Genomic DNA, 23,301 nt, shown 5'->3' with positions numbered 1-23,301 from the left:
CTGTTCCGTGATAGGCAGAACACTAATTTTCCCAGCAGAGCCTCTGTTCAGTGTTCCGCCTATCACGGATGCCTTCTCATCCTCAGCCTCGGCTCAGACGAGAGGACACCCCTGATAGGCCTGAGAGGACACCCCTATCACGGAACAGCCTGAGGAGGAATCGCCGCCGTCTAACATACTCTGCAAACAGGAGAAGGTAAGGAGAAATCGTCGAGGCAGGAAATGGAATGGCACAGTGAGGCATGTATAGATGGCACAGTGAGGCATGTATAGATGGCACAGTGAGGCATGTATAGATGGCACAGTGAGGCATGTATAGATGGCACAGTAAGGCATGTATTATGGCACAGTGAGGCACAGTGAGGCATGTATAATGGCACAGTGAGGCATGTATAATGGCACAGTGAGAGGTCGTCTTTTTCAGTGAGTATATCCCAAAACCAACATTTTAGCTGGAAAATTAGGGGGTCGTCTTAAACGCCCAGTCGTCTTATACGCCGGCAAATACGGTACTTCTTGTAAGCAACCAAATAAATTGACGTGCTTTTACACAAAGTCAGTTGTCAGGTATTTTTGTGCATAATACAGAAAGAAAAAACATTGTGAACTACAGGTTTTATTGCTTAATATCGTTAACTATACCTGGGCTAGGAAATCTTTGCGACTGCGTGTAGCATGCTGGAATCGCTTAATTATAAGTGCTTTAAACTGCTGGTGCATAAGATCTGAGCCTTTGATCTGACGAGATCCTTTGCCATTTGTTTCAGTATGAGCAGGTTGTTCATTGCAGGCTTCAGGTGCAGATGGGACATTTTCTGCACCAACTCTCTGACACTCTCTTCTGATATTTGATGGTTGGTCTGAGATTAGCAACAGTATTAAAATGGATTTTATGCAACAAAATAATCATAATATATAACAGCAATAAGTAATAGAATTAATCATTTGCTTTTAGCATTGGCATTGTGGAGTCTCAGCGTATGCAAGCCAACCTAGGCAGGAGCCCAATGGATGTACCAGGGGCCCAGTTACAATCTTCATGTTCCAGCAGTAAACATGGGGGATAGCATAATTGGTCGTGTTCCTGTTGCTTCACGATGCAGGATGCAATTGTAGGCAGTCGGTGGCTGATGGAACTCTCTTTTCCAGTGCAGAGAATGTACATGAGGTGCTTCCATGTGCCTAATGCAGTTTTTATCAATTTGAACTCAGTGGATGGATGGCTTAAAGTTGCGACCTTGCTGAGGGCCTCAGTTAGACTTAAAGTGTATACAAAGCAAAAACTTAACCACCAGAAGGTTTTACCCCCTTCATGGCTAGGTAATTTTTTGCTATTGCACTGCGCAATTTTAACTGGTAACTGCGCTGTACCCAAATGCACCCAATGCAATGCTTTACCCAAATAAAATTTATATAATTTTTTCACACAAATAGAGCTTTCTTTTGGTCTAATCAGTCTAATCTTCCCGCTGTGTTTTCTGGGTATAGAAAATCGTGTGGGACTACCCTAGCAAAAACTAAAGAACTAAACAAAAATATTTTTGGATTTTCATAGGTTTTAATTAGGGGTGCAACGGATCAAAAAACTCACGGATCGGATCGATCCTCGGATCAGGAGTCACGGATCGGATCATTTTCGGATCAGCAAAAAAAAAGGGTCTGTTTTCATTGGTCCAAAAAAAAAAGAAAAATTATATATATATATATATATATATATATATATAGATATACACTGTGTATATATATATATACATATATACATATATATATATATATATACACATATATATATATACACAGCTGTAAAAACATCAAGATAGTACTTTTAACAAGTCCCAAACAGCCTCGACTGCTGCCTCTTTAATCCTCCCCTGAATTTGCTCTCCCCCCCCCCTCCTCTCACACCAGTGCTTCACTGTCTCCAAGTCTGCTTGCCAGAGCCCAGTGCACAGCGTGACACGCCTCCCCGGGGAGGCGTGTCACGCTGGGCTCTGGCAAGCAGACTGGGTGGAGCAAGATGGCCGCCGCTCCGGAGCTAGGCCGAAGCCGGGGACTTTCCTAGGCCTAGGCTCCGGAGCGCTCCGCGGATCGCGGAGTGTGCCGATCCGAACGGGGTGGCCCGTTCGGATCACGGATCGGTGACGATCCGTTGCACCCCTAGTTTTAATCCAAGATATTTAATATGGTTATGTAAGGGGCCTGAGTCTACAGGCTTTCTTTCACTTTAAGCAGGTTTTGCATTCCCATAGAAGTCTATGGCAAAAAGAAAGCCAACTTTAGGCAGGTCGAATGCAGGTTAGAAAGAGGTCCACTGCAGGTCCATTGCACTGATCAGTGAAATCTGAATGATATCAAACTTGTTTCAAACTGATGATAAATTGCTGTCATTGACACAAGCCCAAAGTTAAAGTGGAGGTTCACTGAAATTTCTGACGTCACATGGAGTCGAGCCATCCTACCGACAGAATGCCAGTGTTTTTTTTTTCTCTCAGCACATACCTCGTTATCACGATTTTCACCCCCCGGCAATCCCGCGGGACTGGGCGTTCCCAAGCACTGCCTGTGATTGACAGGCTTCCGAACGGCGCATACTGCGCGTCACAGGTTGCCGAAAATACCCGAACATCGGTGCGGCTCTATACGGTGCCTGCGCACCGACGTTTGGGTTTTGTCGGCAAACTGTGATGCGCAGTATGCGCCGTTCGGAAGCCTGTCAATCACAGGCAGTGCTTAGGAACGCCCGGTCCCACGGGATTGCCGGGGGGTGAAAATCGTGATAACGAGGTATGTGCTGAAAAAAACAAAAAACAAAACACCGACATTCTGTCGGTAGGATGGCTCGACTCCATGTGATGTCAGAATTTTTTTGGGGGTGAACCTCCACTTTAAGGGATTCATTTAAGGGTTAAGTCTCAATGATAAGATAAGGGCCAAGAGTCAGTCAGATGTAAGGAACTATTTTGGATAATTTTTACATGCCTTTAGTGATGTTGAACGACCCATAGTGAGAGCAAACAGTGCCAGGCTCTTGACAGCAACATGTATTGCAAGGATTTTAGGCATTCTGAAGCTTTAAACTACAAATTATTAGCAACCCAAGCTAAGACCAAGCTACTATTTGCTGTGTATATAAAAAAAAAAACTTTAAGCAATGTTTCACTTAAGCTGTGTTCATGGCTAGATTAACCATTAGACACAGTGTGCCTGTTCTTATAAGCGGCAGATGGAAAAGTTTATCCTGGCAGAGATGTGTTGCTTTGTGCATCAAGGATATGTGCCTACAGGCTTAAGTGCTGCAAATCTGGCCGTGGCTGTGGTATATGGGTCTAGAATACATTACAGTAAACAAAACATAATGAGCATCTTGCTGTTTAGTACAGCTTTACATAATGGCCCTGTAGCGGAGTGCCCATTTAATTACCACGCTCAGATGCAGGGGCATCGCTAGCAGCTATAGCAGCAGCTTGCGAAAATCACAAGCGAATCCGGCAGGCTGGTTGACCCAAGTTGATTGATCAACTTGGTACATTCAGCCTGCGAATTAACAGTTCCAATCTTAGCCGGTTCCTGCTGAACGGGCTGAGATTCGAACCGTGAATGGCCGGCCTTACTCTCTGATCATTATGCAGATTACTCATTCTGTTAAAGATCTTAAAAGGTGACAGCAGCGCACATAGCAACTAATCCACTTGTGAATGAAAAACTGAATTCATTTTTTTTCTCACCTTTAAAAATAATTCCCTGATTAACTCCATTGCAACATACAAATACGGCCATGGAGTTAATCAAGAAAGGAAAATTGTGGTAAGTATTTTATAACAATTTTCTATTTTATTTACACAAGTTTCTCAGATAAAATTCTACATAAAAGAGTAAATATAGATCGACACCTAGAGATCGGCAGAATATTTAGCGGCTGGTTTGGGTGTAGTCATTTACCAAAAGTTTAGCAATCTAACCTTGGCTTCATTTAATCTACAACATATTTAGAAAGCAAGCAAGCTACTGCATCTAATTACTTCCATTACAGAGAAAAGCCAGCTTCCAATTTATAGATGTATGCTTCAACGACCATGGAAGAGAAGCAAAAGCAGGAAATGGCACTAGTATACTTAGTAAAGAAGGATTTTGTTTCAGGTACCAGATAAGGATGGGTAACCTAGGGAATGTCTGGCATTTAATAAACCATTTTGTTTTTGAACTATTCTGAATGTGCTAAAGTTCTGTATGCAAAAACACCTGCTTTATGCTGTATTTTTATTGCATGTTGTAAGTCTTCAATGTGAAACATGTTAAAATTTACAGAAAAGTTGTGTTGTACAAGTCTCCTGTGTTGACTTCTGAGATTTAAAATCATTAAAATCGTTTAAAAAAACAATTTTTTGGCCCATTTATTAAGACAGCCTATATAAATATTATAAAGGTTTAGCGTAAGGCCTCGTACACACGACCGGACATGTCCACTGAAACTGGTCCGCTGACCAGTGTCAGTGGACAGATCCGATCGTGTGTACAGGCTAGCGGACAGATTTCCAGCGGACAAATGTTTCTTTGCATGCTAAGAAACATGTCCGCTGGGAAGCTGTCCGGCGGACATGTCCGCTGGTTAGTACGTCTAACCAGCGGACAGAAATCCCGCGCATGCATCGAATTGATTCGACGCATGCGTGGAAGCATTGAACTCGCGCGATAGAGAACGTCGGTGTTGTCTACGTCACCGCGTTCTCTGTCCGCGCGGATTTCGGTTTGATGGTGTGTACAGCCATCAGACCGAAATCTCCCAGTGGACATGTCCGATGAAAACGGTCCGGCGGACCGTTTTCATCGGACTGTCCGCTCTTCTGTATGGGGCCTTACAGGCCCAGATTCACTAAAAAACGCCTATCTTTAGGCGGGCGTAGGGTATCTCAAATACACTACGCCGCCGTAACTTAGAGCGGCAGGTCCCGCATTCAGAAACACTTTCCGCTCTAAGTTACGGCGGCGTAGTGTATCTGATACGGCGTAAGCCCGCGTAATTCAAACTAGGCTGGTGTGGGCGTGTTTTATGTTAATGTGTCGTGACCCGACGTGATTGACGTTTTTAACGAATGGCGCATGCGCGCTCATGCTCAGTATCACGTAGATTTTTCAAATTAAATTGCGCCCGCTCAATGTCTGGTCGACGTGAACGTAACTTATGTTGAGCCCCATTCACGGACGACTTACACAAACGACGTAAAACGTGAAAAATTCGACGCTGTTCCGACGTCCATACCTAACATTAGTACGCCTCATCTACGCCTCATAGAGCAGGGGTAACTATACGCCGAAAAAAACCTTACGCGAACAACGTAAAAAAATGCGCCGGCCGCACGTACGTTTGAGAATCGGCGTATCTAGCTCATTACCATATTCGGCGCGTAAATTGACGGAAGCGCCACCTAGTGGCCAGCGTAAATATGCAACTTAGATACAACGGCGTAAGAGACTTACGCCAGTCGGATCCAATACAAATCTATGCGTAACTAATTCTAAGAATCAGGCGCATAGATACGACGCCTCAAACTCAGAGTTACGATGACGTATCTGGAGATACGCCGGCGTAACTCGTACGAGAATCTGGGCCACAGTTTTTAGTCTCATAGTGTAAACGGGTAGATTTCAACTCTTCTGTCACATTGGATGGAAAATTGTCCTTTCATTTTCAGCCTGGGAAAGCCTTATCCAACAGAACTGAAGACCTTCAACCTTTTTGCTGGTTATTTATTTATTATTTATTACTATTTGTTTGTGAAGCGCACATATACCACCAGTCGGTGGTGCCAAAGCGCTTTACCTCCCTACTCACTGCTAAATATGTAGGAAGTGTAAAAACTGGCACTAAGGTGAAATTGATAAAAATGTCAGAGTCATAGCAGGCATGGGTCCCTATGAGTCTTTCTCAAGTTTTCCAAATTTTCAGAACCATCAAATGGTCAATGTCCTGATCAATAAAAAGTATATATTACATTTTGTTAACGGCTAATAAAACTTAAAAAAAAAAATATATATATATATATATATATATATATATATATATATATATATATATATATATATATATATATATATATATATATCAAGTCTCATTCCTCATTTTATAAAGTACAAATAAGACTGCAAACCAGGAGAAAATATGTTGAGAAATTCCTCTCTGTACAGCATTGGATAGCCATGTAAACATTATTCTCCTGACAATGCATGTGTTTGTACATGGGTCTGAGCACGTGTTCAACTTTTAAACATGGAGACATCAAGTCTCTTATTAGATAAACTTTTAACTTGTAGTGACAGTTATTTAATTGAGTGATTGTTGTATGTGTAAAGCAAGGCTCTAGACATTCCTATTATTTTACCCATCGTTATTCTGCCTGAGTCACCTTTATTCTCAATATTGACAACTGTTGACTTTGGATCCACTGCTAGACTGGTTCTGGACTTCCGCTGTTGTAACATCCATTCCTCTGTTCGTGCATTCAACCAGAAGAAAGTCAAAACAAGCACATGTTAACAATAGAATCTAAAATAGAATTGTTTAGAGCAGACTGCCTTATGTAAATGGTTATAAAACCATTGTTGAATGGGCTTTAAGTGAAAATGCTATGCACATTTGAAGGGTCAGCTCTGGAAAGAGCTTTCCCACCGAAATCTCCACCCCCAGACTGTAAAACCTGTATTGATATGATCTCTGCATCCTGCTCTCTTCTACTGACTTTCTGTAAATCAGTATGTGTTAACCAACTACAATCCAAAGACACTAAGGGGTCTATTTATTAAGCAGTGAATGTGATTTTCACAAAATTTTCTCTGGTGGAAAATCAAACACTGTCATTTGAAACTCATTGATCTGAAAGATCTATCTGCAGAAACTGTTTGTATAATGACAAACTCTCTTCTTTAAAAAATAGGCCCCAATTCCATGCAGGAGAGAACATGAAGTTGCAAGTAGTCTTACTAAAGCAAGAAAGCCCCTAACACCGAAATGTTCAAGTAGAAGTAAGTTGTCTTAGGAGTCTTGATTTTCATTTTAAACCTTCAAATACTGTCAAAGATCTTGAGAAGAGACTTTAAATATTTCTAAGAAGAACATTTTATAGGCGTTGGCACAATACTATATACATGTCAATTTTTTTTTAAAAGGCTGCCATCAATTGGATTCCCATACACCTTCCACAAAACTCTGCAACCCCCTTCCATTTTTGCTGTCCAGTCATATTAAAGGCACTTTACTCTTGATCATGACCATTCCTGACAAATGTTATAGAAGCTGCATCCCTTTTCTGATACCAAAGGGTAATTAACGCCTACTAAGAAATATAATGTTATGTACATTATAATGTTAACCTGTACAGCTAAGTACACGCATGGCGTTTTTTTTTACAAATCCTGGGAGACATTTGCGTCAATTGTATTATCATTGATGTATAATAAAAGCAAGTGTCTCAAAAGTATGATTTAATACTTGCCAAGCTGTAGAGAAGGTGTCAATACCTGGAGTTTCAGTTCCTGTCACTGAATCAGCTGTAACCTTCAAGAAGATCTGCAGAAGTAATATTGAAAAGATATACAGCGTTATATATTCTGATACTATAATATAGTATACACAATGTAAATTTGCATTTAATGAGTGTTAATATTTGTGTGTGCACCAGATGTCTTGGCCCTGGGCCTCTCGGGACTTATTCCATTTTAGACACTTAGTAGACCCTAGGTCCCGCAGGCTGCTAGCATTCTCGGAGCTCCAGGCGAAACACGATCTGCCCAGACAGGTATTTTATAGCTACTTACAAATAAGACATTATGCCCAGACAATAGCCCCAAGGCTCCAATTTTCACAACCGTCCCCATTTGAACGTATTGTCCTAGAGGGGCGCCACAGACGGGGGTTGATCACAGACATCTACAGGCTACTGAATGCGTGTGATTGCCGGGGCGGGGGAAGCATGCGTATATGCTGAGGTGGGAGAGGGAGCTAGGAGAGTCACTGCCGATAGAGGCCTGGCAGGCTGTCTGGAGGCAGGCTGCTAAATCATCCCTATGTACCTTGTATAAAGAAAACTCATATAAGATCCTGTTTTTTTGGTAACAAACCCCGGACATACTCCACAAAATATTTCCCTCCACCTCTGACCAATGTTGGCGCTGCCATCAAGAAAGAGGTTCTCTCTTCCACATCTACTGGGCGTGCCCTCTTATTACCCCGTTTTGGCAGTCCACGCAACAACTGCTTACCCATCTCTTTGAGACGCCAATCCCCCTATCCCCTAAACTATGTTTGCTAGGCATCTCCCAACCCCGATTGGCCAAGCCGTACAAAAAACTACTTAGGCACATACTAACGGCGGCTAGATGCTTGATAGCCCTCAATTGGAAAAAATCCACACGCCCATCCCAGGAAGCCCTTTACGCTAGGGTCAAGGATGTGGAATTGATGGAGCAGATGACGGCTAGGATACGCAATGGCATGGACGTCCACAACGAGGTCTGGAGTGAGTGGCATCGGCGGGAGGATACGCCGGGGGCGGACGAGGTGGCAGACGCAGTAACTTAAATCCCCTTTCTCTTTCTTTCCTTCTTCTTTATCCTTGACTCCCCTCTCCTCTTATACAACCTACTGTTTAAGTTTCACTGTTGACACCAGAGTATAGAAAACGGTTTGATAAGCATAGTTTGTTGACATGACTGTTGGAAAAGCTAGCTCTCAGAATAGGGCCCTATTGGCCGGAAGCTTAACTCCCCCTCTACCCACTCAGGGTAAGGGAAATAATTGTATTCCTGGATAAGTGATTGCTTTGGTCTTTTCTTGCCTGCATTTAACTGTATCCTGTGAACGGTTTTATATAAATAAAATACTGTTATTTGAAAAATATTTGTGTGTGATTGCATGTTTTTCTGGTCAGGCAGCATAGACATTGTAGACACAAGCACCATCTGAAGCCATGACGTTCTGACTACATGTCCCATGAACCATTGCAAGTGTGTACTGTACTGTGCATGTGTGCTGCTGTTTTAAAGACTTTATGTTGTTCAGTCAGAAGCTGATAGATGAAGCAGGCGTGTATGTTGCTTGTGCACAGAGCAGTTACCCATCCATCTGTCTGCACAGTGGCTTCCTAGTTGTCTGTCTGTCTGTGCACAGAGAGGCCTCCCATCAAGTGGACTATGCTGGGGCACCATAGGTAATGTAGCCACCCAAAACTTGTAAGTCTGATACAACATTCTTTCAACTTGATATTGAGTTGGGACTGTATAGAAAAAAAACTGAGGCTATATAGCAAGAAGAAAGAGTGCTTACAAGATTATATGCCAAGTCTCTTGAATTTAACAGCACTTACGTAACAAATACGTATGCTTACCAACTTAATAGACATGAAAACACTGTATGTTGCCTTAATTAGCTACCACAATTTTTTTTACATTTAACAAAAGCAGTAAATGTTGAAGATTAAAATCTAAAATTAAATGATATGGCATAGTTTACTTGCTATCATTACCTCTTCCAGTGGAGTGTCAGAAATGCCAAAGCTGCTAAGACCCAAATCCCCAATAGTCTCCTCCAGCTCTCGAAATAGACTGGCATAGGCTCTGTACTTGAAATCTTTACTAGGGAGCAGAAAAATCAGTTCTTGTCCAATACTTTCTATAAGTTTGGCTTCAGGAACATGGTGCTGGATAAGCTCAGTCAATGCAGCTACATCACCTGTTAAAAAATATTTAAACATACACATATATATTAAACATTTTAGTGTTAAAAGATTAAAGCTACAACCCCAATTCCCAAAATGTTGGGACACTGTGTAAAATCGACATAAAAACAGAATGCAATAATCTGCAAATATCATAAACCCATATTTTATTCAAAATTGAGATACCCCAGTTGAAGTCCGATGAGACAAAATGCATAGGGTGTTTCATACTTGTTGCCCACACTGCGCCTACTACTATCTTGTGATCACTATTTTTTGCACTCATCGCTTGATGTTTGTACTTTTTATACAATACATTTTTTTTTTTTGGTTATCGCTGACCTACGCCATGCAGAGGCCTCTTTTTTCTTTTCCACCTTGTACTGACGCCATCGAGTCTTCTGTGACGTGGAAGTGTAGACTACTGGTCCAGTCACCAATAGGAGAAAGAGTGGACGCCATTACTAGATGCCTATTTGAGGAATCTACAACATCAATACTCTTGCTGATGCTGTTTTGACTCACCGCCTACCAGTGTGTGGGTCCACACCTTACGGTAAGAGTACCAACCCCCTATCCCATGGTGGTGGGATCACAGCCCTCTCATCCAGTGTTTATGTCTTCGTGCTACTAGGACTGTTATTCATCCACCTTGCGCTTGCACCATTGCACTTTGGACTATTACATTACATTTTTCTCATTTACTAGTTCTTTTACATGGGATTTGTGTTTACAAACCTTTGTCTGCACAGTGGATAATGAGTTCAAGTTTTGTGTTTTATTTGATGTGATTTTATTATCCTTGATTGGGTATGAGATTAACATTATTTGTGTCACTCACCGCTACACCATTCACATTTCAATTAATATTCACATCACTTTATTTTTATATTCTTTAAATATTTATTCATTCTTTATTTAGCACTGCACATTTTATTTATCACTCATTAAAAGAATAAAGATCACAAGAAAAACATCTAACTGGATGTAACCAGTGCAACTTCCAGGTCATGTAAGGTAATTTTATTCAACTCAAGTCCTCAAGTACCCCCAACAGGTCATGTTTTCAGGATTTCCTTCAGATGAAACCGCTGTATTAATTACTAAGGCAGGCAAATCACATGTGCAAAATAAAGGAAAGCCTAAAAACATGACCTGTTTGGGGGTACTTGAGGACTGAAGTTGAGAAACATTGATGTAAGGGGTACTATATGTCATGTGACAGGAGATTTATTAACGTAGACTGGAGGCCCTGTGAAGGGCGTGTCATATTTGAGATTGTAATTGTTGTTTGGAACAACAGTATGGTTTCATGGTCCTGCCATTAAAAAAAGAACAGAAAAGAAGAAAACATACAAGAGAGGCAGTAAACAAATACTGAGAAGGAGGTATAGGAGCAAAAAATGTAGTTTGTTTAGAGGTGAAGGAGGGGGAAGGGTGTTGGGTGTCAGGATGAGGAGACAAGTCCCCCAACAAGTTGGTTTACAATGAGCATTTAAGTTATATTGGTTCAGAATACTGGGGATCCTGACAAAATGATCCATACGTTCCACATACATGGGGTAATTGTCATGGTGTCGGGCTACTGGTTCTTCCAGGTGCTGGAGGCATGTCAACTTAGTGTACCACTTAGCCATTGAGTAGATGTTGATTTCCAATGTCTTGGAATCAAATTCCTGGTGGCAAGTAGAAAAAAGTAAAGCAGGAATTTCGTGGCTTTAGATAAGGAGCCAGGAAGCAATGGAGGGAAACACCGAATATATACTGTATATGGGAGGCGTATGTGTATTCATTACCGCTTCATTGACCAGAAGTGGTGGATTAGTGGGCATGACCACTACATACATACAGTAGGTAGTATTTTACCTGTAGCCTTCCCGCATATCCAATACATATCCATATCTGCATATTCAAGCCAAAGTATGTCTGCAAGGCATGCAGTGGAGTGGAAGGGTCCAATTGCTAAAATCCCAAAAATCTAAAAGGTACTTTGTTTTAGACATGGGCATTCGTTTTCGTCCGATTGCATTTCCGTCCGAATTTCAGGTATTTTCGTTACGAAAACGAATGCACAGAATATGAAAACCGAAAGATCCGACATAAAAAATGCTTTATTTTCGTTTTCGTGGTCGAATGTGCCCAACCTTAACTCTATTAGTCCAAGATTATTCTACATAGAGAGAAAAGATTCGACATTATAGAGAGAAAAGATTTGACATTATAGAGAGAAAAGATTCGACATTATAGAGAGAAAAGATTGCTGCTGGAATTGGGTGGGGGAAGTAAAATAAAAATGATGATGATGATGAATGTTATTGGCTGATTGTAACCAAAGAGGAGGAGCAATAAAATAGCTAGAACTAACTTGACAATTCCACATGGACGACGAAGATCCGACAAAGCATCGAAAAACATACAAACGTTGAATCTGTCATTGAAGGCTTATGGTGTCTGTTGATAGTTCTAAGAAGATTTGATGGAGCAGCTAAACTGTACGACGCTGCAATAATACATTTCCAGTCAAATGCTCAGCCCATAGTCTATAGAAAAATTCTAATGTTGGTTGACTAGTAATAATAATTAATAAATATAATTATTACTAGTCATACAACATTAGAATTCTACTATAGCTTGTAGGCGGAACATTCGACCGGAAAAGTATGATTGCAGCATCGTACAGTTTCGCTGCTCCGTCGAATCTTCTTTGAACATTCGACAGACACCATAAGCCTTAAAGATTCAACCTTAATTCGTTCGGATTTTCGGACGAATGCAATTTCCAACGAAAAACGAAATAAAAACAAATTTCGGGAGTAACTAAATACATTTATTTTTCGGACAAAAACGAAATTCCGAAACAAAATATTTCAGTGTGTACATGTCTACTTTGTTTTAGATATAACATGGCTATTTTTTCTAAAATAAAGTACCTTTTTTTAATTTAAAACACTTCTATGTTTTTTATTTGGATTTTGTTTGTACCACACTACTATATTTGCAGAGTATATCAGGCTTTAAAGTAAAAAAGCCCAACGTTGCCTGCTCACGTTTTGACTATCTCTGTCCAAACAAAACTTTATGGGGTCTGTATAAACTAGCAAAGGGTGGGAGGTGTGTCCTCCTTCTCTGATGTTGGATGTGAGTTGTGAATGGGATAAAATCACACGGACTTCTCAAAAGTAATTGGTAAATAAGCTGCACCTCCTGCTTGCAGCAAACATGGTAAATATAAAATATTCATAAATATAACATTTCTTCATTTGATATGTGTAACATTTAAAAAGATATACAAAACACTCTACATTTCGTTTAAATACCGTCAGCTCAATAATTTTCCCAAAATCATATATTGACCCATCCTCCCTTTACATCAACTAGTTTAGTTTGCTATCTTACATTGATATGGCATGATCTAGTTCAATCATTCAATCATTACCATCTAACTCTTGTTCCAGTGGATTATCTTTGGCTTTGGGTGCACAGCTGGGACAAGTGCACGAACAATCTGAGCGGCACGAAGTCTATAATAATGATAACAAATAAAGAAGTCTAACCTGCATTATATTTGCAAACAAAGAAAACAAATAACTAAACAATAACATATACAGGTATGCATAATTATTTTCATAAGCATTTGGGTATTTGTAGGAAATTTTACAGTATGAATTGAAAGTATATACCTAGAAACCAACAGTGCTGATAGGAAAGCATTCTGCCTTTTCCCATAGCAACAGGTTCCCATAGCAGAAAGGGTTTGAGCCCTCAGCATCAGTCAGCTCACATATAAAGCCTGTGGGCAGCTAAGGCTATTTTGAAAGGTCTGGCTACTAGGTGAGATGTGGACCAAGAAATGGAGGCGTTATCTAAAGCTCTACAAAGCTCAGGGCTTCAGGACGCAGAACAGAACTTATTTTGATTCTGATTAAACAAAATGTTTATTTTCTCCACAACAGCCATAGACTCTGGAGCCCCTCACCATGCATATGTAAAATACCCAAGTGACACATCCATATTGTCCACAGTCTGTCTAGCAGTGATTGCCCCACAATATACAGTACTGAGCAAAAGCTTTTATTGCATAGGACATGTAAACAAGGCTAAGCAAGCTTTTTCTGTTAAAAAAAACAAACAAGGCTAAGCGACTCAACTATGCATGAAAACATAGGGCCAGATTCACAAATGACATACGACGGCGTTTCTCCTGATACGCCGTCGTATCTCTGTTTCTATCTATGCGACTGATTCATAGAATCAGTTACGCATAGATATCCCTAAGATCCGACATGTGTAATTGTTTTACACTGTCTGATCTTAGGATGCAGTACCGCGGCCGCCGCTGGGGGGAGTTCGCAACGTAAACCAGCGTCGGGTATGCAAATTAGGAGTTACGGCGGATCCACAACGGTTTTTCGCGGTCGCTACGTCGCCGCTAGTCTAGTTTCCCGTCGCAAAGTTACACTTTTTTTGGTGCCCTAACTTTAGTCAGCAAGTGTATTGCCGTCTAAAGAATGGCCGTCGTTCCCGCGTCGAAATTCAAAATTTAACGTCGTTTGCGTAAGCCGTCCGGGAATACGGTAGTACGCTACGCACGTCGCCGTTCAAAAAAATGACGTCACGGCGCGCAAAGCACGGCGGGAGTTAAGAAACGGAGCATGCGCAGTAGGTCCGGCGCGGGAGCGCGCCTAATTTAAATGGCACACGCCCATTTAAATTGGCCCGGCGTAGTTTTCATCGCAAGTGCTTGGTGAATCAGGCACTTGCGATGAAAAATTGCAGCGGTGTAACGTATCTAGGATACCTTACGCCGCCGCGATTCTACGTGAATCTGGCCCTTAGGAACCAGGGGGCAGAAAATGGCAGCAGGTGCTCTGGGCTGATGAGTCAAAATCTGAAGTATTTGGCTGTAGCAAAAGGCAGTTTGTTCACGAAGGGATGGAGAGTAGTACAATAATGAGTGTCTGCAGGCAACAGTTAGTTATGGTGGGGGTTCCATGTAAGTCTTGGGCTGCATTTATGCAAATTGTCCTCAATGCTGATAAATACAGACAGATACTTATCCATCATGCCATACTATCAGGGAGGCGTGTTATTGGCCCCAAATGTATTGTGCAGCAGGACAATAACCCCAAACATACAGCCAATGTCATTTAGAACTATCTTCAGTGTCAAGAGCAAGGAGTCCTAGAAGTAATGGTTTGGCTCCCACAGAGCCCTGATCTCAACAGCATCGAGTCTGTCAGGGATTACATGAAGAGATAAATATTTCAGGCAGCCTACATCCACAGATGATCTGTGGTTAGTTCTCCATTATGTTTGGAACAACCTACCTGTCGAGTTCCTTCAAAAACTGTGTGCAAGTGTACCTATAAGAATTGATGCTGTTTTAAAGGCAAAGGGTGGCCACACCAAATATTGATTAGATCTGGGTTTCTCGTCTTTTTATTTATTTTCCATTTTTGTTAATTGATAAAAAAAAGAGGAGTTCCAGCCTAGGGGAAAACAAATTGAAAGTCAGCAGCTACAAATACTGCAGCTGCTGACTTTTAATATAAGGACACTTACCTGTCCAGGGAGCCTGCGATATCGGCACCAAAATCCGATCCATCCATTGGCTCTGGGTGAAGGCACCAGCATCCTTACTAAGGGAAACAGGAAGTGATGCCTTGTGGCTTCGCAGCCTGTTTCCTACTGCGCATGCGCATGTCACGCTTTCTGAATGGTCCGGCTGTCTTCTGGGACCTGTGTGTCTTCCAGAAAGCAGCAGGGGTAAGGAGGAGGAGCCAGACATTTCGTAGATCGCAGCAGAACGATGCAGTAAACTTACACAGAAGTGGAAGCAGATACCTGGTTTTGACGGGTATATACCCCCCTGCAAGGTGCAAATGTGACAGTGGAGGGGGGAGGAAGCAAACAAGCAGAGCTCCGCTTCCACACTAATTTTTCTTAAAGCATTCTTAATTTACAGCATTTTTCTACACCTTATTAAAACTTTTGCACAATACTGTATATTTTTTTAATTATTGAAAAATATAATTTATTGAACAGTTACAAATGGTGAGAAAACAGGAGGTTACCATTACTGGTCTTCCTAACTAATATCCCAAGTTCAGTTTCATTAATTATTAACAACAGGTTCCTGCATGACTGATGATTTGTAAGGCTTCTTAGTTGGGAAAGACACTTTGGGGCAGATCCACAGAGATCTGCACCCGTGCAGCGTATCAGAGATACGCTACGCCGCCGTATCTTACCTGTCTTTAGTTTGAATCCTGGAAGAATTTGCGCCGTAAGTTACGGCGGCGTAGTCTATCTCTGGCGGGGGAATTCAAATCGGCGATTAGGGGGCGTGTTTCATTTAAATGAAGTGCGTCCCCGCGCCGAATAAACTGCGCATGCTCCGTTTCTAAATTTCCCGCCGTGCAGTGCGCTAAATGACGTCGCAACGACATAATTTTTTTAACTTAGACATGAATTACGTCTATCCCGATTCACGGACGACTTACGCAAAAAAAAAATTCAAAATAAACGCGGGAACGACGACCATAATTAACATGACAGGTCTAACTATACGCAACAAAATACCAGCTTTAACTATACGCCGGAAAAAGCTGACTAGAGACGCCGGAAAAAAATGCACCGGCCGCTTGTACGTTCGTGGATCGGCGGAAATAGCTAATTTGCATACCCGACGCGGAAAACGACGTGAACACCATCCAGCGGACGCCAAAGTATTGCATCTTAGATCCGAAGGCGTACGAGGACGTACACTTGTCGGATCTAACCCAGATGCCGTTGCATCTTGGTTTGAGGATTCAAACCAAAGATACGACGCAGGTAATTTGAAAGTACGCCGGCGTATCAGTAGATACGCCGGCGTACTCGCTCTGTGGATCTGCCCCTCTGTGAACTACATCGAACAAGCTGACCCACTCTACCCAATTCATTTGGCAACATTTTAAACAAAAAGAATGTGGGGATCACAGACTTACTGAGTCTTTCTTTCCTGATTCTTTAACATTTCTCATCCTTCGGACCAGGGTGAGGTAGAAGCCCGTTCCAAAGCAGTTCTTTAAGAACAACGGTGATCCACTGCAATAGAGCTTTCCTTGAGATATAATTGCAATTCTATCACCTAGGAGGTCTGCCTCATCCATGTGATGAGTAGAAAGAATAATGGTTTTGCCTGTTTTAAAAGAGAAGTCAATACACATAGTGGCAAGGCTCATTTTCTAAACACAAACACTACTCCTCCCATACCCCCAATTACACCCCTTTTATTTTGTCCCTCTCCATTCTTCTCTCTTGTATGCACCCCTTTTACCTTCTCTCCCCTTGTGGAGTTAAAAATGACAGGAGAGTGAGTGGCCCCTCCGAGCTGTATGAGCACATTGCACACTCTTCCAAAAAAACATTCAAGAAACAATATACAATAAAGGACTATGATTTATTATCCTAAATCCTGCAAAACAAATGTCATTAGTCTTATGCCGCATACACATGACCGTTATTCATGTCATGAACATTTTTCCCCCCCTCGTTAAAGCCTACACACGGCCGTTTTTCATGACGAGAAAAATGACGTCATGAAAAACGACGAGAAAAAATAGAGCATGTTCTAAATTTTTAATGCCCATTTTTCTCGTTGAGAAAAATGCTCTGGAGCCTACACACGACCGTTTTTCACGACCAATTAAAAAAATTGCATTTTTCTTGTCATGAAAAATGGTCGTGTGTACGCGGCACTTTACATTTATGTAATTGCAAACTTTTCAGTTGTAAAGATTGTGGGGTAGATCCTCGTACAACGGCGCATTAATGCGCCGGGCGTAGCGTATCTAACATACACTACGCCGCTGTAACTTACTTTGTTTTGCTTTACATCCTCAACGAATTTGCGCCGTAAGTTACGGCGGCATAGTGTATCTCTTGCGGCGTAAGGGCTCGGAATTCAAATGGATGTGATGGGGGCGTGTTTTATGTAAATACGTCGTGACCCGACGTAAACAACGTTTATCCCAGTGCGCATGCTCGAAATTTAACCGGAACAAGCCAATGCTTACGATGGTGACGTCATTCTACGCAAATTCCTATTCGCGAACGACTTATGCAAATGATGTAAAAAATTTAAAATTGTACGCGGGAACGACGGCCATACTTAACATTGAGTACGCCACCATATAGCAGCTTTAACTATACGCCGGAAAAAGCCGAATGCAAGCGACGGAAAAAAATACGCCGGGCCGACGTACGTTCGTGGATCGCCGTAAATAGCTAATTTGCATACTCGACGCGGATTTCGACGGGAACGCCACCTAGCGGCCGCCGAAAAATTGCAGCTTAGATCCGACGGTGTACTAAGACGTATGCCTGTCGGATCGAGCCCAGATGCCGTCGTATCTTGTTTTGTGGATACAAAACAGAGATACGACGCGGGAAATTTAAAATTACGCCGGCGTAATCCTTTTGTAGATCTGCCCCTGTGTATATTGGGAGGAGCTCCACCACTTGTTATGATATAGTTTAAAAAAAAAAAGAATTTAAAATGTATTTCATACTATTTTGCTAGTTCTAGATATTCCAGTCCTTTACTTGGTTTACAAATACCCAATATATTTTTTTTTTTAAGTTTTCCTGCAATTGAAAACTTGCCATTTACACACCGCTCTGCCAAATGCACATATTCATACGGTAAAATCAAAGTTACAGTATATAGATTTGAATGTGATAGCATACAATAAAAGTATATATATTGGAAGATACTGCGCAGGTCTAATATGTGAGATAGTGATGACACTATAAAAATATGTGAAAAATAAAATATAATGAAAAAATAAAAATAAAAAAAGCTGCTGCGGCTTATATGTAAGATACACACATAAATACAATATAAAAAGAAAAGCTGCGCTGCAAGTTAAATCAACATAAATGATCAATTATGTTAGAGGTACACAAAATCCCAGTGCAAAACTGAAAAAAAGATTTGTGCAAAAGTCCATGTAGGATGTATCACAGAAGATTGCAGGAAGTGACAGAAAGTTCTCCGAATGGGTGAGGCTAAATATCCAGGCAAAAATCTTGTGAATCAGATGACAAATCCACCACCACTTATGTACCAACTGCTTACCAGAACAAGAATTAATTCAGGCATGTATAACATGGGTCAATAAGGGTCCTGGATAGACTGCCACTCTCTCTCCTGTATCACCAATCCTCTATGTCAGACCAACTTTCTCCATAGATGTAACCCAGAGGAGAAAAACACTCACATGGTGTGATATCGTTTTAAAAGTATTTAATGTAAAAAGGTATTGCACTCACATGTATAACGGTTAAAAAGTGCGATCAATATTGTTTAGCCGGCCGGCTCTGCTGTCTGCTCGTCCTTCCGGGTAGACAGCGTGGATCGTGGTGACGTCAGCACGTCGCTCCTCCCTACGCCGTTTCGTCACACAGATGACTTCTTCCAGGGGATACGAGCGACGTACATCACTTATAATTATTGCACTCTCTTCCTAACCCTATAGATACTTAACTGAATGCATTTTGACTCCTTCTTTGCATCACTCCTACTATAAGTACATGAGGCAGTTTTAGAAAGTCTTAATTGCTTTCAGGATCAAAGCTCATTAAAGTGCTGTTAAACATGTTTTCTGTAATACTAATGCAGCATCTGATTCTATGGCTTTACCTTTGGGTAAAGCCATAGAATCAGATGCTGCATTAGTATTACAGAAAACATGTTTAACAGCACTTTAATGAGCTTTGATCCTGAAAGCAATTAAGACTTTCTAAAACTGCCTCATGTACTTATAGTAGGAGTGATGCAAAGAAGGAGTCAAAATGCATTCAGTTAAGTATCTATAGGGTTAGGAAGAGAGTGCAGTAATTATAAGTGATGTACGTCGCTCGTATCCCCTGGAAGAAGTCATCTGTGTGACGAAACGGCGTAGGGAGGAGCGACGTGCTGACGTCACCACGATCCACGCTGTCTACCCGGAAGGACGAGCAGACAGCAGAGCCGGCCGGCTAAACAATATTGATCGCACTTTTTAACCGTTATACATGTGAGTGCAATACTTTTTTACATTAAATACTTTTAAAACGATATCACACCATGTGAGTGTTTTTCTCCTCTGGGTTACATCTATGGAGAAAGTTGGTCTGACATATAGGATTGGTGATACAGGAGAGAGAGTGGCAGTCTATCCAGGACCCTTATTGACCCATGTTATACATGCCTGAATTAATTCTTGCTCTGGTAAGCAGTTGGTACATAAGTGGTGGTGGATTTGTCATCTGATTCACAAGATTTTTGCCTGGATATTTAGCCTCACCCATTCGGAGAACTTTCTGTCACTTCCTGCAATCTTCTGTGGTACATCCTACATGGACTTTTGCACAAATCTTTTTTTCAGTTTTGCACTGGGATTTTGTGTACCTCTAACATAATTGATCATTTATGTTGATTTAACTTGCAGCGCAGCTTTTCTTTTTATACAATAAAAGTAGCTGCATCCAATTTTTTTTCTTAGAATATAGTCTCAATAAATCAATAGTCATAAAACTTTTCTGCAGTTTTGCTTATCTGGTTTATATTAGATTGATCATCTTGGCAGAAAAGGAAAGAGATGAATTATAAAGACAACATTAGCATATTTTCTCATCTTTACGTGAAGAGCTCTCTAAGGGCTCATTGAGAAGAGCTTGAAAATTCTGGGAGTTTACTAGATTTTTTTATAGGGGGAGTGGCACTTAAAAGTTTTTGCCAAATATTTTCTAGCATTTTAGGTACATTTTATAGAATTGCATTTTCATTTTACAAGCTAGTATTTTGAAGCATATTCTGGTGTTTCTTGGCATTGAAAACTTGTTTTGAGTGTTTATGACCTTTTACAGATTTACAAGCCTTTGTGAGTACATCCATAAATTACAATGCCAGGTGAAAGATTTCCAAAAACACTCCTGTGCAATAGATGCCCTAGTGTGAACAGTCCTAATTATAAAACAATTACTCATTTGTCTAAAACGATCCAATTCCAAGCATTTTGGCATGTTTTAAACAGCTGCAAAGTGTTTGCAAATGGATGTAACATGCTCAGGATGAAACCAGAACTACAGAGGTTATCATAATAAACATATTAAATGAAAAAAATAATTAATCCATTTTTTTTTAAACAATATATTTAACAAAAACTTAAAGTGTAATGAGGTGAGAGTGCTGCTCAGTGCAGAAATACTGTGAGACCAGGCTGCATAATGACGCGGTCTCATAAGCTTGGGTTCACAAGACTTGGGTTAAAAAATGCGGGGCAATGTTCAACCTGGAAGAGGTGGGGCATCTGGGACCAGTAGTTATAAGCCCAAAGGGAACAGCACAGAAGCAGAGGCAAGTATTGATGGAAAAGCTGTCTCTTTAAATTTAACAGGTGTAGGGTAGTGTACATTTTAATTGATTTACAGCTGGAGTTATGCTTTAAGATTAATAGAAAAGTGAAATCTTTCCTTAAACTCTATTTAAAGTGTTACTAAACCCACAACAGTAAAATCCTGTTAATCCTCTGCATTGTGTAAAAAAGGGATTTTTAATACAGCTTACCTGTAAAATCCTTTTCTTGGAGTACATCACGGGACACAGAGCGGCATATTCATTACTATATGGGTTATATGGAGTACCTTCAGGTGTTGACACTGGCAATCTCAAACAGGAAATGCCCCTCCCTATATAACCCCCTCCCATAGGAGGAGTACCTCAGTTTTGTAGCAAGCAGTATGCCTCCCAAAATGGTCCCCAAAAAGAGGGGTGGGAGCTCTGTGTCCCGTGATGTACTCCAAGAAAAGGATTTTACAGGTAAGCTGTATTAAAAATCCCTTTTTCTTTATCGTACATCACGGGACACAGAGCGGCATATTCATTACTATATGGGATGTCCCAAAGCAATGCTCACAATGAGGGGAGGGAGAACATCTCCAAGATAAAAGGATTTAATTTAGAGAAATACTCAAATCATAATAAATCCAACTTAGTTGAGAAAAATAATCTTAAATTTTAAATTTAACTCAAAAAAGAGGAGCCCCCGGAATCCGAGGGTCTCAAACTGCAGCCTGCAGCACTGCCTGCCCAAAGGCTGTATCAGACTTCCTTCTTACGTCCAACTGGTAGAATTTTGTAAACGTGTGGACAGAAGACCAGGTTGCCGCCTTGCAAACTTGAGCCATAGAGATCTGGTGGTGTGCTGCCCAGGAGGCGCCCATGGCCCTAGTAGAATGAGCCTTTAATGATACTGGAGGAGGCAACCCTTTCAAGCCATAGGCCTGAGTGATTAATTGCTTAATCCACCTAGAAATGGTGGACTTTGCAGCTGCCTGCCCCTTCTTGGGCCCATCCGGTAATATGAACAGCACATCTGTTTTCCGGATCTTCTTTGTAGCTTTAAGATAGGCCTTCATGGCCCTGACGATATCCAAGGTATGCAGCAACCCTTCCTTTCTGGAAGTAGGTTTAGGGAAGAAGGATGGTAATACCAAATCCTGGTTCAAATGAAAACTGGATACAACCTTCGGTAGGAAGGAAGGATGAGGGCGGAGAACGACCCTGTCCTTGTGAAAAATAAAGTAATGGTTCCTTACAGGATAAGGCCGCCAGTTCCGAAACTCTTCTTGCGGAAACTATGGCGACCAAAAATACTAACTTTCTTGTCAGTAAAACCAAAGGAATTTCAGCCAACGGCTTAAACGGTTGGTTCTGTAAACTTGACAGAACAAGGTTTAAATCCCACGGGCAAAGCGGGGATTTAACTGGAGGTTTAATACGTAAGACCCCTTGAAGGAAGGTCTTAACCAGCGAGTGGGTGGCCAGCGGCCGCTGAAACCACACTGACAGAGCAGAAATCTGTCCTTTGATTGTGCTTAATGCCAATCCTTTATCCACTCCTAGCTGGAGAAAACTTAATACTCTATCGATGGTAAATTTGCGAGAAAGCCATCGCTTGGACTCACACCAGCCTACATAGGCCTTCCAGACCCTGTAATAAATCACCCTAGAGACCGGTTTCCTGGCTCTGATTAGGGTAGAGATTACTTTCTGAGACAGACCTCTACCCCTGAGAATCAGGGATTCAGCTTCCAGGCCGTCAAATTTAGATGCCGTAAGGCAGGGTGGAGGATCGGACCTTGCGATAGCAGGTCTGGCCGTAGAGGAAGAGTCCAAGGGTCTCCCACTACCATCCTTAAGATTAGTGAGTACCATGCCCTTCTGGGCCATGCTGGAGCTACCAGGATGACTGGTATGTGCTCCACCCGGATCCTGCGCAGCAGGCGGGGTAGTAACTGGAGCGGGGGAAACGCATAAAGAAGTTTGAACCGATGCCAAGGGCAAACCAACGCATCGGTTCCGCAGGCCATCGGATCCCTTGAGCGGGACATGAACCTGTCTAGCTTCTTGTTGAGTCTCGATGCCATGATATCCACGTCCGGCACTCCCCATCTTTGGCAGAGTGCTTGAAAGATTTGTGGATGCAGAGACCATTCCCCCGGCAAAAGAGTCTGGCGGCTTAAGAAGTCCGCCTGAAAGTTGTCCACTCCTGGAATGAATATT

General features: G+C 41.5%; 1 protein-coding gene across 1 annotated transcript in view; it reads right to left on the bottom strand.

Moving 5' to 3' along the window:
• The window catches only part of ABCA4 (ATP binding cassette subfamily A member 4), a 304,087-nt gene that overhangs the window by 102,853 nt on the left and 177,933 nt on the right, over positions 1-23,301 (bottom strand). Inside the window, exons 24-29 of the mRNA XM_040359994.1 lie at positions 16,697-16,890; positions 13,144-13,228; positions 9,516-9,721; positions 7,513-7,561; positions 6,402-6,485; positions 643-860 (exon numbers count right to left, since the gene is read on the bottom strand). Coding sequence (XP_040215928.1) covers positions 643-860; positions 6,402-6,485; positions 7,513-7,561; positions 9,516-9,721; positions 13,144-13,228; positions 16,697-16,890 — 836 coding nt within the window. The remainder of the gene's footprint in view (positions 1-642; positions 861-6,401; positions 6,486-7,512; positions 7,562-9,515; positions 9,722-13,143; positions 13,229-16,696; positions 16,891-23,301) is intronic.

The sequence above is a fragment of the Rana temporaria genome, chromosome 7, assembly GCF_905171775.1.
Source record: "Rana temporaria chromosome 7, aRanTem1.1, whole genome shotgun sequence".
Lineage (NCBI taxonomy): Eukaryota > Metazoa > Chordata > Amphibia > Anura > Ranidae > Rana > Rana temporaria.
Note: the sequence above shows the minus strand (reverse complement) of the source record. Positions and strands in the feature narration are given on the sequence as shown.